At 38.8% G+C, this 20,344-nt stretch overlaps 1 protein-coding gene across 1 annotated transcript in view; it reads right to left on the bottom strand.

The window, feature by feature from the left end:
* Positions 1–20,344, bottom strand: part of WASL (WASP like actin nucleation promoting factor) — a 48,476-nt gene that overhangs the window by 20,410 nt on the left and 7,722 nt on the right. The window contains exons 2-4 of the mRNA XM_083859835.1: positions 2,508–2,642; positions 1,148–1,234; positions 537–633 (exon numbers count right to left, since the gene is read on the bottom strand). Coding sequence (XP_083715961.1) covers positions 537–633; positions 1,148–1,234; positions 2,508–2,642 — 319 coding nt within the window. The remainder of the gene's footprint in view (positions 1–536; positions 634–1,147; positions 1,235–2,507; positions 2,643–20,344) is intronic.

Raw genomic sequence — 20,344 nt, forward strand, 5'->3', positions numbered from 1 at the left:
GTTCTTGCCCTGAGCCAAGATCACTAGTTCTGAATAAAAAATATTTCTCTACTAACTGCTGGATCAATGCCAAAAATTCATGAACTACTGAACATACCAGATGGTAAAATTTTTGTTACAACCCACTTGGGCTGAATTTAACAAATCAGTTATAAACAGCCCAGGGCTAAAAGAGGGTTTATTCAAATATGAAAACAACTTAGAGAAAGATTTCTAGTTTTCCCATTGTCATCTTAGAGTTTTTGTTTCCCCCAATCTGTATTTTCAAATCAGAATCTTGGGGTCTCGGCTTACACAGAGACTTAAAGAACAAAACACCAAGGTCAGTTGTTTCAAAAAAGTACTAGTTTTTGCACAATAGAGAAAGAAGCACAGTTTAACATAGCATAATTACTTCAAAATATAAATATGGCAGAACTGCCTCCAGTGGCTTTCAGACATATCAATAGCTTCCTGCCCCACCCCCCCACACCCCCCCCCCCCGCCCCCCCAACAAAATAAACAAGCCTGAATTTAAGGTTAATTTGAATATTTACCAGATTTTCTCTGCCGTCGTCCAAGTAAATCTGTTACTGTTTTGCGGAATAGTTTAGCTTCTTCTTCATTAGCAAAATTAAGACCGACTTGACATGTCTGAAAAACATTAATATTCCCCCCACCATGACTAAGAAAATGTTTTTAAAGGCTTTCCTAAATATTGTCTTACACCTTTCTAAAGGTATAACAAGAAAAAAATCACTGCAAATCTGGAACCAAGTCTTAGTGAAACATTGTATCTTAGGAATGTCTGTCTACTAATCAAGTTTCTAAAGATCACAGCTAACAGATATGAACAAAATCATATGAGCTTCATATCAAAGAGGGGAGGGAAAAGGAAAATTTGTGCTTTAAGAACACATGATACGTCATAAATATCATCTGCAAGTCAAAACCATTTCATTAAAGAAAGTTCAAAATGAAGAACCATGTTTTATGCTTCTGTACTATATATTAAATTTTCTAGTTGAGATACCACAAAAATTCTTTTAATAAATAAGCTTTTACAAATAATTAATAGAATTAATTAATAACCTCAGTTACATTAAAAGATGATACTGTTCAAACCAACGGCATTTTAAAATAGGTATTCAAAGACACTGAGACTCACATCTCCAGCAAAGGTATGAAAATATCCTCTAGGACTATTATATACAAAGTTATTGTACAGCTCTTGCTCCCACAATAATTTCCCATCCTGAAAAGAAGAAAACAAACAAAAAAGAAGACTATAAAAATTCAGATGAAGAGTTTAACTTCTTTTACAACAGAAACTATTAAGAACTGGACACAGCATAGTATTAAACATCTGCCTTGCTATTAACCCAATGGATAAGCTCAATCAAAATCAATACACAGCAGAACTTGTGGAAGAGCTGTGAAAGCCTATTCTATTGGGTCACTGTGTTCTGTTCAGATTCCTGGATGTTTCCAAAAACTTCTTCCAAGTTCTACAACCCTGGAATAGTGATACTGAGAGCAGTAATAGTGACCAGTCACAAGAATACAGTGATGAAACAGCAATAAAGGAGGCTTCCAGTCTCCTGTTCTTACGTCAGGCTTGACTTGAATACAATTAACCTAAAGAGAACAAAAATCTCATCTTTTTAAGAAGCCTCATGTATTTAAACATTATAGCTCAGCATCCAAGAAAGAGGTTGCTGACGGAATCTTAAAAATCAAGTGACCAAATCACAAAGTCAAATGCAAGTGCCAACTGGCAATCCTGAACAAATCTGAGACTTCAAGCACTGAATGCTGACAGATAAGGAGCTGCTTCCTGGCTGCAGAGATAATGGGAAACTTTCAAGTCTCAGTGCAGTCAGTAGGACTTAGGTTTCTCAGCATCGTTTTTGTTATGAAAACACATCTTGGACACTTTGTCTCTCAGTTCCTACTCTCTGGATTGGAATATTATAACAGGACAAAGATCCTCAGTATTAGTCTATTCTTTGTGGAGGGGGAATGAAAGAAAAAGCCACCCATCCCACCCCCCCCAGAAAGTCAGAACACACAACTTGTTTATCCTGCAGTTTTTTCACATGCACCAGCACACTGATCAAAAAGATTGTTTCCACCCATACCTAAGACAGCATCTATTTTTTTAAACTATCTAAAGTAGTGACACCTGCTAGAATTTTGATAGCTAGTTATATCAGTGGCACAATACTAATTTCCACTAATGTGATTAATCAGATCTGTAGAGGAGTTTCTGAGAGCTGTAAAAAAAACCCAACAGATATTTATTTCATCCATTAAAGATGACATATATGGAATTGTTTAAATTTAGAGTACCTGAAAAAGTTGCAATTGCCTACTGGTAACAATTGCAACTGCACTGCTTAAAGCAGAACCACTTACTTGAGAATTTCTATGAATGCATAGCTACAACCTATACTCATTGAATTAAAAATGGAGAATGAACACAACCAAACTTAAAGGCTCTGAAAAAAAAAAAAAAAGATGCTTACCTTAATGTCAAATATTCTGATAAAATACGACCTCTGCGGATTGTCCTTTACAAGGCAAGCTACACCGCAGCACTTCTTTGACCACATGGCGTTGCGGTCTGCTGCGTATATCTGAACAACGGCTGAAGACATGGTCTGAAAAGAAGAGAAATTACTTTTAAGGAAAAAATTGTAAATTCTATAATTGATCCTTTCACAAAGCATCTCTTAGTTTCCTTGTTTTAGGGAGCACCTCTGCTGATTTCCCAGGTAGTTAACCCCATAAAGTTCAAATGACCCCAAATCACTCCTATGCTTTAGATTCTCACTTCTATGCAAGACTTAGACATCTCAAGAACCCAAATGAACTTTTCATCCTTTTTCATGAAATTTAGCAAAGACATTTTGCCTGTAAGAAGTAGGTCAATAACTATAGTGGTTACACAGAGTAGCCCTACCATGCAAGGAAATGCCTGTTTTAGTACTTCAAACTGAATATAAACACAATACTCAAGATGAAACTCTAAATTGCACAGTGCCTGGACACACTCCGAGTGCAACTGGAATACATTGCTTAATTGTTTAAGTGGTCTCTGGCACAATTTAAACCTATGCCAACCAGCAAAGTCCGAAAATTCCTGGGCACGGTTTGAGAACTCACATGAGTTAGGCTCTTTCCCAGCTGGCAACCAGAAATTGTCCTGTTTTCAAACTGAGATTTTTTAGTAAGAGATGAAGATTATTCCACACCAGATTGTTTCAGTCACTAGAACATTCTTAAGCATGTTTTCTAGTATATATGTGTCTTACCTTAAGAGTCCCATAAGGAAAACAGAAGCCCTTGAAGAACCTGTATTTAGCAGCAAAGTCATAAGGACATAAAGCTTAAATGATCTGTAATGGGCCATACCAGAGGCTATCAGCCTAGGATCTACACTCCAGCAGCACCAGATGCCAAAAGAAGGTAAGAATACAAGAATATACCATTATAACTATGGAAGCATATCCCCAGGAACTGCCAGGTTAGAGTTCAAAGCTCCCCAGGCCATCAGCACATACTGCGTTTTTCCTTTGTGAATTTGTCTACTCACTCTTCAGACCCATGTGAAATTCTGAGCATGATAACACTGGACAGGATTGTGTTTCACAGTTTTCTAAAGCACTGTGTGAATAATTAGCTCCTTTTATCTAGACTTTTGCCACCTGCTAGTTTCAGTTGATTTTCCCTCCTTACTCTTACACTAAGAGATGGTGTTGATGGCTTCAGAGTTGTTCTTTTATGCTGCACATCCTTTTATAGCTATTTGCCACACTTCTTTGGCCTCTACACTCTCTTTAGGAATTTTAGGAAGCAACACTAGTTTTATGTCATTCTTGTACCGAGAAAAAAAAATACTACACATTACCCTTGTCACTCTTATGTGGATATTAACTAGTCCTACTATGTCCTTTGCATGGGGATGAGACCTATGCTATATGAATACCATTTATTAGCCCTCTGAATATAGAGTCACAATAATAGTTTTCTGCTTTGTTCTGTACTTATTTCACTATTAGTCAAAAAGTGGCATGTCCTTTATCACTATGAAATATTAAGCATATATTTTCTTTAATCTGCTATAGTTCCAAGACCTTTCTGGATGACTTATACCTAATCTGAGTAATGGGCTCCCTGCCAGGTTTTCCTCACCTGCTCAACAAGGATTACTTTGCCTTCATCAACACTGACTACTCGCCAAAGCAGTAAACATCTAGAACGCAGGCATGTCTTCTGGCATTATAAGATTATATACCAAATATCATTGTCACCATGGTCATGCTTTTCAAATGGCTTAAAACCCCAAAAGAATAGCCTAAGTTTCACTAGATTTTCTTTAATCAAAAACCCTTTAGTTTTGTTAAAATAGAGTCAACATAACATAGTCGGACTGACAGCTGCACCTTAGGGAAGCTATATAACCCTTGCCCAAGCACTGAGATGCCAACTTTCACAAGTCAAGATAGATTTCTGTTTCTCTTTGCCACCTTGTCAGAAGTTGTCAGATTGACCACTAATGTTCCTGGTAACCTACAGAAGAAGTTATGATTGTCTGATGAAAAGAGTGCTTTGTACTTGCTTCCTCAAGTGCTCTACAACTAAGTGTGGAGTAAAACTTCTCTCCCTATAATCTACAGAGTAATATGAGTAATTTAATCATAACTGCATTTGTCAGAGGAGTAAAAAGGGACCTAAGAATTAGCCACACTACCACAACAAAACAGTTATATCTGCAACTTAATGTCATCTAAGAAGATAAGCATCTAAGAGATGCTGTTTTCCCCTCTACGTTGCACACAGACAATGACCTAATTTTGGGCACAGCCAGGCAGATTTTGTTCAAAACCTCTGCTTCTCCAACAGCCTTTTCCCCTAATTTCTCCAATATTTTCTAATTGTTAAATTGATAACCTTGTAGACACAAAATACACAGGAGCAAAATGGGCTATTCTACAGTTCACATTTAGCCACAGCAACTATCTCACCACCCTGCAAGAAACCTTAACACTCCAAGACAAGTCAAGCGCCACTAGCCTCTACCCAACAGGACTTCTCACAGAATTGGGTGGTCTTGGCAGGAATTATACAACTTAAATTCAAAGCACAGGAGACAGTGACCTGTGTCAAGACACGGCTCCCTATGCATTGCTCATTATCGTATCTAACAGCAAAAGCACCAACTGGATGATCTGGGTAAACCAGGAACTGTCGTAACTCGACAACTGCTTATCAAACCTTGAACCAACACCTACCTCATGAGTACAAAGAAAAATATTACGCAGAGTGTGTCCTCATTCTGCATAATCATAATAGTTTTAATGTATACTTGGTTACCCTATGAGTAGAGCTTGATTTACAAGTTAGACAATGATTTCACTGAATCTAAAGTAGGTTTTGTTTTGAGGTCTACCAAGTTTAGAGTTCAATTGCATTTTAACTTACTCATTAGTATTGTACAAATTCCTAGTGTTGACAAGCTGCAATGAGGCTTTTGCATATCAGAATATAAAGTTACAAATCCCGCTGTCATACCACTCCAGGTTTTCTTATTAACAGGGCAATACAGGAAAAAAATACATTTTGGCAGAGAGGGGAAGAAGGACAATAAAATCCAACTCCTTTTACTTCCATCCCCTGTTCATTTTCATTATGTAGAGCAGTGGTGCCAAGCTTTCTGCTATTCAGCTTCTGGAATAAAGATGGTAAAAGTAATCATCCACAACATTTAGAAATTTACAGACTCATGGTGAAATTCTAAACTTGAGAAAAAACTTCATTTACCAGTATTCAATATGAATCCTAGCTACATAAATTCAATTTAAAAAGTTCAAATTTAATTGCATACTTGCAGCACCTAAGAACATTTACAGCAATACCATAATTTGAGTATTCTACCGCATTTACTGTGTATTAACTATTTTGAAGCCAATTAATACACCCAGCTCAGTTCCTCACAGCATTCTTGAAGAGAATCTTGCATTTAAAAGTATGGGTTCTTTTATATTTAAATATTTTTTCACAGTCAGACCACTGAATCAACACAGTGATTGTATTTTTTTTTTCTGACATGTAGGTCACTTTGTATACTACTGTATTTTCAGGAGGAGGATTTTGAAGTTGTCACTTTTTTAAAAGTTTTGGTGAGGGCCTTGTCATTTTTATATAGCTGTATACTTAGAAAAGGTGCATAGAGGAAAGAAAGAAGGTAGTCCACCAAAAACTGATGGGCCATGGAGGTGAAAACCAACACTGCTGAGTTCCCACTACTTTTTCCACAGTCAACCTCCAGTGGGAGGACATACCATTGATTCCAGGAACTCATGACACCCTTCAAGCTGATGAGCTATGAAGCAGCAAGCCTGTGCTGTCAGCTGTACTGGCCGTCCCACTGGAAGAGCTGGTCCCACCCTTTTGACCCATACTGCAGGATATACGGTATCAACTAAAGGTTCACGAAAACACCTTTTGCCTGCAAAACTTAGCCACAATCAGTCATCAAACATTTGCAGAATGTGATCACAGCAGCCACTGACAGTTTCTGACTGGGCAGCAGATAGCTGTGTACTTTGATTGGTTTCTGGCGTGAACATTTGCTGCTGTGGCCTGTCAATTTAATGGCTTGCTGTAATTCAAGTGTTTCTCAAAAAATAGTGAAGCAAGCCAACACAGATGGTGGCACATCTCATTACAAGAAAGAATCATTACAATGCAAGGCTTATGGCTGACAGACATAAAAACATAGTGAGGCGAAAGTCCCAACAAAGAGTGGCAGCAAGATTAAAGCTGCAAGACACTCAGCCACCTCAGTACACACCAGAACAGAATGCAAGACCCACTGGGATGGTTTTTGGGAGTGTTTACATACAACTGACAACAGGCTGTGGTGCAAAGATCAAAGACTCATAAAATGACTTTGGTTGGATGTCCCCAGGCCAAGCTCCTGCTCCAAAAAGGGAAATTAAAAGCCTAGTGTTCATTTGCTCAAGGTCCTGTCCAGTTAAGTTTAAGGGCTAGAAAATCACCTCTGTGCTTAATCACTCTCATTTTGGTGCTTGTACAAATGCATTTAGGTTTCACGAATTTCTCTAAGGGTTCAGTATTGTTATGTACCATTGAAGACACACTAGTATTAACTTTCAACCTTTTTCCAACTTTAAGAGTGATTTTTTTTCCCATAAAGGTGCAGAACCCTGCATACACACTTAAGTTAATCCCACATGACAGGGCTTACTTTTCTGAAGTTATCCTTTCCAGCCCTGAAAAGTGTCTTACAGATAAAACCAGGAAAAAAAGATTAAAAAAAAAAAAATAAGACTTTGTCCTCTAATGCAAGAATGCAAGTAGTAGCAGTTGCTTCCAAGCAGAGTAACCTCTTGAAAAAACCCACACATATACGCTGTAGCTTCCTTATGAAGTCAGTCTAAGGACTTTCAGCTCAATTACCTACTTTTGCATTTCTGGGGGAAAAAGCAAGCTATGGTAAATAGTTGTGTGCAATAGAAATCAGTATTTCTATTCTCTTTTCCATAAAGCGAGGATCTGGAAACATTGTCCTAATCAACACTAGAGCTGGTGAGAAGGTACCTATGGCAGGTATTTTTAAGACATGCTATGGTGGAAATCCTCATTATGGCTAAGCCCACAAGTTGCAGCCTGACCAGATGATGCTGGGTGCTCCTGGGTCACACATTTCTTCTTTGATACAGGACAGGAAGATAGCCCACAGTTTGCTCGTAGGGTGACTGTTGGAGAACAAAGGGCTGTTGCTATTCACCTACATTACAACAGCAGGTAAGTTTTCCCAGAGAGGAGGTTCAGGAACACAGGCATGCTAACACTAAGTACCACTTCACTGCAGAAATGCTTACCAAGGCCTAACTTTAATCTTGACCACAAGAACAGCAGGAAGCTTCAGTATCAAAGCAATCTCTAACAGCCCAGCATTAGCTGAGTCATGAAAGAACATTAGGAAACAATATCATTAAGACTCATGAATGAGAAAGACAAGAAGCAGAAGTGAGGCCATGCTCTATAGAAAACTGACCTTCATTCACAGAAAACTAGGCAATTAGACTGAATTCAGTGGCTGACATTTTTTATCCAGATGACAAATATTCTGAAGGAAAAAAACAACCAAAATATAGCACTGACTAATCAAGCAGAGACAGCACTTGAAATCCTAGATTTTTTCCCAAAATAAGCTTAGGTTTTAGCAATTACACTTTTAAATGTTGGTACTTTAATTAATTCATGTTATTCAATGCAAACATAATTGTAATTAGACAGTGATAATAACTCCCTGTTGTTTTGCAATTTCCTTATCTTCAGTGTCATAAGTATATGGAGATTCCAAAAATGTTTCTGCAGTGCTCAGTATAGCTATGCATTTTATCTCATCACTCAATACAGAAACACAAAACCTGCTGTAAGGACCAGGTACCAGTACATCCACCCTCTTCTGAAGGGAAGACTTTGGTGCCCTGCATAATCAAGCTCTACTTGCTCTTTCTGGCAGTTTAATTTTCCTTCTGCACAGTGGTCCTGTTTCAAGAAAAAATGTAGCTTTTTTCCTTGGCACTGAGGAGTCTCCTATGCTGTGGGAACAGTATGTTCCCTTCCTGCTAGAAGGGCTGATAACCCACTTCCAAGGAGAATGTTCTCTCCACCATGTACTCCTACAGAAGGCATGCACTGCAACCTCCTCCAATGGCCATTTAAAATGAATTCACTAAGCCTGCCACTATTGAAACGACCCCTAACTGACTAGGGCACTTAAAAACCATGCAAGTTTGCTTCCCTAATAATTGCAACATTTTAAGTAGCAAAAGTATTTGTTAGACTAGACAAAACGATTTCCTAGCACTTTCACAGAAACTTACAAAAGCTTAATTGGGTTCAAAATCCTTTGACATTGATTAGCTCTGGAGAGGAGGTAAGCCAACCTTCTTAAGCGTGGGTATCTAGTATGAGGATATAGGTGCAATTCAGGCCTCATAGCAAGAAATATGAACACAAATTAACATCAACACTCAATTTTAAAAAGCTCAGGGAGTATTCACAAGTGTCAACTTGTAATTACTTTCCAGTTACAGATGGGAAAGGATTGAGATGGGAAGAAACTGGAGAAAGGACTGGTAATGCTAAAGGCAGACTACTCTTGTGTATTGCTGACACCTTCGTCTGAAGGACTGCAAGGATTAGGGCCCCAGACAACAGAGTAAGTACAAGAGATGCATCTAACTGTCTTTTTTAGGCTTTTCCCCTCTAAAACCAGTTTATCAGGCTATTTATGGTTACTGCCTCTTGTACAAAGAAAGTGTGGTGATACTGTCTTGATAGCATGATAGCACACACAAGTGCGTGCAAAAAATGCTCTTCGAGGACTCTACATTTTGACTACAAAATGTGTCAGTTACATTTTGCAGCTCCCAGGCTGCTTCATAATTTATGTTTTCACTCCAGGTTGCCTCCAGAATCATCACAACTGAGTCTAAATGTGACAGTATTCATCCACTGGGAATTTGACCACTACTCAATTTTTGATTTGGACAAACTGGGATTACTTCAATTTTAAAGCTATTACAGCTTCTGAAGATATATTTAGCAAATTATTAAGAATCTCTTCTTTAAAGACAATTGTGTATTGCAAAAAAACTACCTTCAGATATTACTGACACGATTTTAAACTAGTTTCCCGTAGGAAAAAGACATACAGAACTTTAGAAGTTTGCTGGCAGATTTCATTAAGCAGCTAGAAACGATCTTCCAATTTTTATGCCATTTACAAGACATTGTTTTCCAAAGACCAACTGATTGCTCCAAAGACAAGAAAACTAAAGCAAGACTTCACATTATTTGACAGAAATGACAAAAGAAAGCCTTTTGTAAACATCCAGTCACATGAATAACTTTATTTCATGCAAATTGAAAAAATACTCAGTTGAAAACACTGAGGCCTCACCAGTTCTACTGCTTGTGAAATTATTTGCTACTATTACTAAGAATGTTCAATTTTAAGCTTAAAGCTTGCTTTTAATCTTATTAATTTCCCATGATTGCCCACTGATTTAAAAATGCCACATATATAGATGCCAGGAAAATAGTAATTTTTTTCCACCTCTACATCTAGAAATAAAACCACTGTGTAAGAGATGCTGCATTTTTTTTATTTGAAGGTAGAAGGAAGAATTTTCTTCAGAAATAACAGAGCTACTTCAGGTATTTCCTATCACTTCTGAAACATGAGAAGACAGTTCTTTTGAACACATAGCCATAACATTTAAGGAAATAAGAGATCAAAACCAATTTAAAAAAAGTTAATACCTAAGAACAGATTCCCTGTCTGCCTGGGCCCTGATAACCAGACAAGTCAGCTGCAATATCCTCACTGAATATCTTTTACTGATGTGAGGAAGGTACCAGTAATCATTAAGTGATGTTACAACAAAAAAAGGGATGGAACAAGGCATTGCTGCTTAACAAACCTAAGCCATAAAAGTACTTGTCTGAAATTAAGTCTGCTGATGTCCAGTAAAGAGATCCTTCATTCCTGATCCTCAGTCCGCCAGTTACAGACAGCTCACATTTTAACAAGTGTTTTCATACACAAATTCATCTGCCTTTCCAGGACCTCCCACAACCCCCCAGCTCGGGTAGAGCTGGCCAACTCCTTTTCAAAACATTGCTCAACGGTGGATCACAGCAGACCAACAGTTAAGGTGTGGGTAAACAACAGAACATATAAAGCCTAATCAAAGAGCACATGATTAAGAGAGACATTCTTTTATCAGACACAGCATGAAGATATTTTTAAATCCTACAACCTCAGTTGAGGACAGCACATGGAAGACTTCAGCCCTCCTGAGATATGACATAACCATAACCACAAGAATGCTGTAGATTATAATATTCCAAGCTATCTGTTTAGCAGATCATTTACCAGCTGACATACACAACCTGGGGCTTCCACTGATGAGCAAACTGAAGACTGTCACTTCCTGTTTACTGGCCCAGCATCACTCACTGAGCTGCACCTCACTGCTTAACGCTGCTGAAACCCTGGCCACAAAACAGCACACACAGCAAAACAGTTACTTGTGCTCTGGACTTGAAGTTGTTCATATAGTTACTTTCAGAAGTAGAGAATGTGCTGCATTACAGGCTTTCCATAAATTTGTCACTGCCTACTGCCACGGAACAGAAATTCTCACTGAAGAAGACATTTTGTCTTGCAGTTCACTCCCTCTCCAGCCTCCCAAGAAACTCTCAGATTCAAAGCATGTAAGACCATTCTTGCCAAAGCTCAGGGAATTTTTAGATTAAATGCTGAAGTCTACCTTTCAATTTTGATCATTTTAAACTTATCAAGAGTCCCAAGATTAGGATGAACCTTACACAACCAGACCATTGTACAGATACATAGATTAACCAGTTCTCAAAATTATATTTCATGGTCATAAACAGAAATTGCAGATTCAAGTCAAGAATCACAAGTCTCATGCAATGCATAGGACAAAATTGGAGTTCGCCTCCGTTCTGTCCTGTTCCACTGCCCATCCAGATACAAGAAAACCCAGTTTCCTTCCTTCAATATTCCCTTCTCTTGTACAGTAACTCATTGCCTTCATGCACTAAGGTCCCCTTTCTTCAACCTTCATCAATCATTCCATTCTCTGCACAGCAACATTTTGTAGATGCTAGTTCCATATTAAGTGCAGATTCTTACAAGCAAATCCTCATACCCACTTTGAGGATATGAGAGTGCTTTGAGAAAAAACATTAGAATTCAGGCCCATATTTTTAGAGTTAGAACCACTGCAGTTCCTTATTGACCCACTCAATGATATAGGTATCACAAAGTTCACAAGTAAAAATGTGTAGAACAGTTAAATTGATTATGGAAAGGATGTGAAGCATAAACCTCAGGAATTCATGAATTATCCCAGCTGTGGAACACTCATTAATGAGCCCTTGAGAATGCTATTCAGCACCCACTTGGTACTCCCAGGTCCAGATTTAAAATACAGATTTAAAAAATGAGTATTTGCTTTGCAGAGATGATGTTTAGGTGAACTTCATTTACGATCTTTACACTTGAAGACAAAAAATAATATGGAATTTTGACTTTTGATACTTAGGGAAGATTGAAATAAAACAGCTTAAATTGTTTTAAAAGAACTCTTTTATAAGAATACATTAATTACATGCCAACATAAAACAAAGAACTCCCTTCAAAATATTAAGAAATATGAGAAAAGGCTATTAAAAGTAAAACCTCTTTGAAAAATAGCCAGCAACTGGTCTCACAATTGTGTATAAAACTTGTGTCCTGTCCTGTAAAGCAGACTCAATCCACTTACATAAAGGTACTTAGAGATGCAACCCGCTCTCACACTTTGACTGTGCCACAATTCAACATTAATTAATTCCTCCTTGAGCAGTTCACATCTGAACACAAGAGTTGTGGCAATTCAAGTCAGATACAAGAAACCAAAACTGTATGTAAGATTATTTTTTTAAAATATATACCAGCAACTGAGTCTGCTGTGAATAGTTATTCCCAGTGACAAGTCTTAAAAAGTAGATATACTATGGAAAGAAAAAAAAAAGGCATGAAGATGTGTTAGCTCTATGATCCCTTGCCATATTCAAAGTTTACTGCAGAATATAACATTAGACACCAGGTGAATGCCCAGGAGACCGCTGGTTTTCATTTCCTTCTGGCAACAAGAAGTTGCATGCTAGTTTGTTTCTCCCCATGCCTTAGTTTCCTCATCTGTAACATGTAAGGGAGACACTGACCTCTACCTCTGTAAAGTGCTTTGAGAAATACTGATGAAGAAGTATTATACTGTCATAGACAGAAATTATTTTTGGAGGGTGTGGGATATGTGTCAACATTATTATCTCTGCTAATAGCAAGTGTTAAGACAGGTTAATTTCCACATCTGTTTTAAGTAAGGAAACAGAGATATTCTTTTACCATGGGGGATGCCCCTTGGGTCTAGTGACATTGATTACAGCTAACAATTTCAATTACAACTGCCCAAAGGGGCTTCTTCTTTGCAGGCACCAGCACTACATTTACCAATGTGCTGTGGAGGCCAAAAGACACTTAAATTCACCTGTCTGTAAACAAACTTCAGCAGTTTGGAAGCAGTGTCACGGAAGGGTGGTCTTAGATGGCCAAATGTATGTAGATCTCAGGCTCATGATTTACATCACCTATTTGCATTCTACACAAATCATGGCTGCAAATACTTTGTAACAAATGTACTCTGTAACAAACTTGCTTTTGCAAGCCACCAACACACTTATTTTTTACACAGTACATTTATTTCCTGATTCTTAAGATGGAAGACTAAAGAGTACAAAGTGTATGACTCAGAACTCCCCGTGTACCTGGAATTTCTCAGTGGTCTGTTCCGTGACAAGCCCTGAGCAATAATAGTCCCTGAAGTCTCAGTATGTAAGCATTGAAAGAAAATGCAAGACAATGCACCAAAAAAAGTAATTTTGAAAACTAGGCACTCTATCCTCGTTCTGTCACAGCCCTTAGTAAGGTCGACCTCATCACCCCCACATATCCAGGTTCATCTACAAAGGATTAAGGCTACACTGAAAAATGCTAGGGAGGGTTTACTTGAGCTTTTGGCACTGCTACTTGGTCCCCTACCTAAGAGCTGGAAATTCCACTGTAGCATAGCCTTTGCAGCACAAGATTTGTGTGTAAACTCTCAGGTCAGGTATTGCAAACCTTCAACTTCTACTACTAAAGAAAAGCTCTCACCAAAAAATAATTTGTGTTTTCGTTACACTCTCCCCCCTTGATTGGCTAAGTGACTAGTTACAAAGACAATATTTGAGTGCAGTTAATTGAAGGGGAAAAAACACCCAACCTTATGGAAAGAATCACTGAGTTTGCAATATTCAATTGCCAGGACAAAAGAAAGAAATTGGTACAACTGAGCTCTGCCAAGCTGGGACTTAGTAAAAAGCTTAGACTAAGAATTATTTTGAAATTCAGGTATTAACAATGGAGTTGACAATTTTCTTTCCAAACTTACTACCCACTATCAGAAAATAAATGCAGAGGGCTGCTGAATGGGAAAGCTCCTTCCCTGAAGTCAAAATTCTTCTGTTACTCCTTATGGTGCCAGAATGTTTCTTATAATGAAGTTGCCTGCTCTACTGAACACACCTAGAAGAGCAAAAACTGTAAAGAATCTACTTACTTAAAGTTAATGAAAAAAATGTTTATTTATACAAGAAAAATGTTGTAGAAAGGGGGCAGCAGGATGTATTTTTCCACTGCACTTTCTTAACACTTTGGTGTCTGTATCCTGCCACCAGTTTTAAGAAAAAAAAAAAAAAAGTAATATTTATATTTTCTTTCAGTGCAGAGCTGGTAGTACAAGTTCACATAGCAAAAGGGAGGAACAGATATAGTGCTATTGCTCCCAATCTTTAATTCTTAAATATTAATGTCTGGATGATCAGAACAAAATCACCCCTATCTTCGTTTGAAGATAGTTAGCTCCCCACAGCTGCTGTGCTCCTGTTTGTTGCTTGTGAACATTGTTCAACAGCAGTAATATATGCTACATGGAAAGTTATGTGTACCAACCTGAATTTAAAAGCAACATAAAAATTATTTCACTCTACTTACAACAGAACTAGTAGTACTGGACTCATGTGAGAAACAAAGCTAACAATAAAGAAAGCCAATATTTATTACACCAATATAAGAGTTTAGAATCCACAAAGTGACACCAATATAATTAACATGGACACAGTAAAGATATTTTAACAACTCTTAGGACAGAAAGTATTTGTTTCAAAGAATGGCAACAAGAAACATCTGGTCTGAAACTGGCCTTTAATCTTATTGGTGAGTATTGTCTGAATTAATAAAATACAGCACGTTGAGCCGAAATATTAACTTAAATGAAAAAGATCCTAAAATAGCTTTGCTTGTGATCACAGTGAAGTTGTAACACTGACAACTGCCAGTCTGTATAGCCCTGCATTCCCATCAGTCAGTATTATTATCCTAATCAAGCATTAGATTTGAAGCATTACATGCTTCAGTTTCGGAACTACTTTTCTGCAAGTCTCCAAGTCTCTTCTGGAGCTGACAGAGGCCAACATGCTCAACCTTACTGCTTCCTGCTGCTTGGGAGCACTGGCAGCTGCTTTCTTGTCAGGTCAAGTGTTTGTCACTATTCTGAAAACCTCCACTTATGCAATAAGTTGCAGTGCTTTTATGACAGTATAAAATCAGCAGGTAAATCGTTACACCATACTAACATAATAAAAATGTACATAATAAATGTTATGCTAGTTATTGAACTTATTATTGAACTATAACTAGAAGTTACAGTGAAATGCTAATTTTTTCAGATGTGTAACACTTTTGGAAACAAGATATTCCTCTGTAAGGGCACTGATGCACCTTAAATCCCAATGACTGAAAGAAGGTACCCTGTCTGTCAAAGTAGACTTTGGATTTCCAGTTTTTGTGCGGATATTCCCTTCCTTTGTGATCAACTAACTACATCAATTGCTCTGAGCACCTGAACAGCCTCAATCTGTTAGTACAGAAACAGAAAACTCTTGATGTTGAGGGCATGACAGATAATACCACTCCCATGAGTATACAGTTTAGACAGAAAATAAGCTGGTTACCTCACTAAGACAGAATTCAAGAAAAATTAAACCCTACTCCAGAGATTTTACATGAATATACAAATAGAGTACCTCTCCCAGTCTCCTGGAATAAATTATCACAGGTGTGGCACCCACATAATAGCAATACATTGCTATAAGTTCAGTATAGTTGACTGTATGTGCATCAGATTTGAGTCTTTATAACTGGGTCCTCCAAAGACATAGAGGATAAATTGGCAGAAGCTTTAACACTCTGGTACAAACACTTCCCACGGGAAGCTGGTGATGGAGAGTGCCAGTAACACAGCTGGATCTTGGAAAAGCCTTGCGGGGGGGGGATGGGAGGGGGCAGAGTTTGGGATAAATGATAAAATCTTGATTTCCTGATAGTCTAATATCAATTCCTGGGCACACAGAGCAGATTTACAGAATAAACTGAAAGCTAGTCAGCTTCACCAATGGAAGCGTCCCATTGAACATCTGGTACTGAAACCTGCGCCCTTCAGAAGGCCACAGCATCCACCATGTTGCGTGCAATGTGATACACAGCTTGGGAGCTTTTTACTAGATTATGCGGAACCAAGATCTCTAAATCGTGGGATCTGACAATCCCTACATAAAAGTTTCAGCTCTGCAACAAATGCAGCAGACTTCTGCAGAATTCCAGACTCCAAGAAGTGACATATCAGTCAGCTCATTCCAGGACCAGGTTACTCTGACAAACCAGGCACTGTGCTGCACCTGAGGTGCCCAGAGCACCTGAATTGAGAAACAGCCTTGATGACGCATGGCAGACATTCGTATTCATGGCTAATTTATTTGGACCAAGCCAACTGCATAACACCCTTTGCTAACTCAGACTTGCATCATAGTGATATTTTTTGTATGCAGTGACCTTGGAGAAGTTATTTCCAGTCAAATGGATATTAGCAGCATCTAGCATCATTTCATTGCTAGAACAACTACTGCAGCCAGAATTGACATGCAAGTCACCATCCTGAACTTAAGCCTAAAAACACTCAGCTTCTTAATCCATGGCAGATTGTTATCTCCCTTCTGCTCTGAACCAAAGGCTACCTACCTGTTGTAGGAGAGAACTGCTTGCACAGCACTGAGCCTCAACAGGGGACCAGTTCCTGTCAGTGCTGACTTTTAAAAGTGACACTGGGAAAAAAATATGGCCTGAAGGGAGAGAGTGAATAACCAGACACTCAAGGGGAAAAAAATTATAAAATAAAAACTTGAGAGAAGTGTTTACAGAACTGAGGCATGCAAACACTATCTAGCAGATCTCATGGACATAGAAGACAGAATGATCTGAAGTTTCCTGAGCTCACACCTTTATACCCCCAACAGAACCAACGATTAAGGTGTGATACTGGAACAGATAGAGTATGTTATGATTAAACTATCACTAATTGCACTACTTCACACCCTAGAACAGTCTCTAGAGCTCAATCAGGAAACAAATTATTGCATCTGAGCTCACTGGAAACTGCTACAACACTCCAAAATGCAGCTTCAGGTAGGATTCCAAGAGAACTGCACACCCCTGGAGGCTCTGAAGATGCACAGAACTTTTCTTAAATTACTCACAAACTACTCATCAGAAAAGAAACCTTCAGACAGGACACATTTTCTTGGTAGGCCATCACTCTGCAAATGACAAGTGAAGTGAAAGAAATAGAACATCCTTTAAGGTCATCCCTGCTGTACCTCATGCACGCTGCAGAGGCACAGCTACAAGTCAGCTACATGTCTTTACCAGATGGCAAAATCTTTTTCCTCCTGAAATCAGAGATGAGAAACCTTATGAGCTTGTGTTCACAGTATCAGTATCAAATAGACTTGAAAACTGTCCACTGCAGTAGGTGATTACATGCACAGGCACACTTTTGTCTGCTGTAAACTTCTAGGCACCTGCATTTTCTCAGGTTTCCAAAAGCAATTTCTAGGAGCAGAAAGACAATATTGAATTTTGCTGCTGGCAGGAAAACCAGGTTTGACTTGAACTTAATGTCAAAACAGACAGTTACGTGCACAGCAGCAGAGCTGACCCTTATTCTGCGATCTACATGCTACTGACAGTGCTAGAACAGACAGCTCACATCTTGCCATCCCCAGAACTGCTTTTGTCTCCTTGCAGATTTCCCTGGTTGTGCAGATGTGAGTTACTAAGACCTGGGCCACTTTCTGGATATGGTGGGAAATGGCGCAGAATGCATAAATGCATAGAGGAACAAACTCTCTTCCTAACACAGCACAAATTGGGTGGTGATGGCCCTACTCCATACGATGTACCAGGAGCTGTTTACACCATTCTGGTCTCAAAACCACACTCATATTAATTTAAGCAACTACTAGGGTAGCACTTGAAATTGTGCCAACAAATTGAACACCATGGATGGTCACCGGAACAGTGCCTGGGTTCATGCTACTGCCCCACTCAGGTTTGTTAGCCATTAGCATGTCAGCACAGCTGGCTGACAGACCAGAGGTGAGAAAAAGGACAAGACGCATGCTTCTGCCAGCAAGCTTAGATGTTATCAGCAACATAAAGGTAAGGTCCTGACAGGTGTCAGTGTGAAGTCTGGAGCAGCAGCACGACCATTTACTTTTTTGATAAAAAAATTTCATAAACAATATGAAAAGAGGACAGAGAAACAAACAGGATTTGTCGTTTATAGGCTGGAAAGACCAGAGGAGTTCAAAGAGGCTGTTAAGGAAAAGCCTCAATGACAAACTGAAGCATTCAAATCAAGACCTCCTAAAAGACAAAAAGATGAAGTTAAAACCGTAACACAGAGTGAGATCTACATTTCCCAGCAAAACATTTAGCACCAAATCCATCTGCATGCATCCTATCAAAAAAACCTGTAACACACCTATAGGATGTTGCATCTAGATGCTTGAACTAAGGCAAGGAAGAGCAGGTCCTGAGCAGAGACAACAGCTGTATTTTCAATCTCTCAGGTATAGAAATACTGGCACCTGAATATGATATGGACAAATCTCTTAAAGACAAAACTATTTTTTAAAATAAAGAAATGGTGTATTGAATCACTACTGAGCTCTAGACATCAAGTGCAATCAGCATTTTCTGTCACAATCATGCTTTACATTTAAAGCTATACAAGGTTTTAAAATTCCAGCTACACAAACTGAGCACAGTGCCTACAAGTACAATGTAGCACAGAGGCCAACATCGTTTAAGAATGGTCAAAACTACAACACCTATTGTATGGCTAAAAAATATTGGTTCACATAACATTGCATAAAATTAAGCCCAAACCCTGAATTTTTAAAAACTGTTAATTATCACGTTGCTAAAAATATAAATGCCAATAAATGCACGTCCAGTTATAAAATGAAATTCATACCTGAGATACTCTTAACGAAAACCTAAAGCCAATAAAGAAAAAAATAGCCCTGCATTTAATTTGTTAGAAACTACTGCTTCCTTCTCTGCAAATGCAAGGGGAAGCTTTTGCCTGTGGTATTGCACAGAACACACACCACTACAGGATGTTCATAGTTTTCTTCCTCTTTTCAGTTAACCACAAAAATCAAGTGCAGTTTTACAGAGAGGAGCTTATTTGGATGCCTTTGTGTATATTTAGTGTCATAAGCCAAGTGATGTTTCTGTTTGCTTTGGCTGACTGAGGGGGAGTAAAGGGAAAAAATGTCTACTAAGAAAGAATGACCACATCTTAGCTGTGCTCAGAGAGAGCTGTCACATGGTTAGAGGAGCAGGAAATAACTTACAGTTCAGCTGAAGCAGGACTAAGCAATTCTGTGGTTTCAAATCTGAGCCTGTAGAGTTGCTGAAGCTGTATCTCCCAGTATTCAGTTTCTTAATATAGCAGCTCACAAACCGGAGAGTCCGGTCCTGCCTGGAGAAGCAGCATGAAGGGTGGAGCAGCGCAAGAAGCCTGAGGAATACCATACTCCTGGGTCTTGTGTACCCTTCTCATATCCACTAAAAGTTCTCTTCCCTATAACAGCATTAACAATGACTTTGGCCAGTGAAGACAACACAGGTCAGGAGTGTGTAATGGCCAGGCCTCAGGCTTAAGGGCACTCGGTGTGTGCATCAGCCAACAGCGCCCGGCACAGACACTGACTCCTCTCCTGATGACTTTCCCTGCGCAGTGCTCTGCTGAGCTACAGCCCATGCCATGTCTGTCCCAGCACTGCTCATGGGTAGGACTACACATCTGATGAGAAAAACCAGATGCTCCTTTGTTCAGCCTCAAGAACAAAGCAGTTGAGGAACTGTGGAGGGGGAATAAGGAAGTGGAAGGGAGAATGGTGAGGAATAGAGTCAGTCTTACCTGGAGATTTTTGCACAGATTATGGATGCAGGAGCTGAAATGAGAAAGGAAGATTCTGGGAGCACTTGATGTGCAAGAGGAAAACAGGAGAAACCCTGTTACTGGGACAGGACAGAAAACTTCTAAAAACATAAAAAGAGCATGTGTGTTAAAAGAGTACAAGGAGAACATGATGAAAGTGGAGACATGAGATTTGGAGGGCAGAGGTCACTACGCAGGACTTTAAGGTACATCAGCAGGATGGGGCTTACGAAAGAAATAGTGATTAAATTGATTCCTAAAATAGAAAATTCTTTCAAAGTCAATAAATTACTGCT

Source organism: Zosterops lateralis, assembly GCF_965231275.1.
Source record: "Zosterops lateralis genome assembly, chromosome: 4".
Lineage (NCBI taxonomy): Eukaryota > Metazoa > Chordata > Aves > Passeriformes > Zosteropidae > Zosterops > Zosterops lateralis.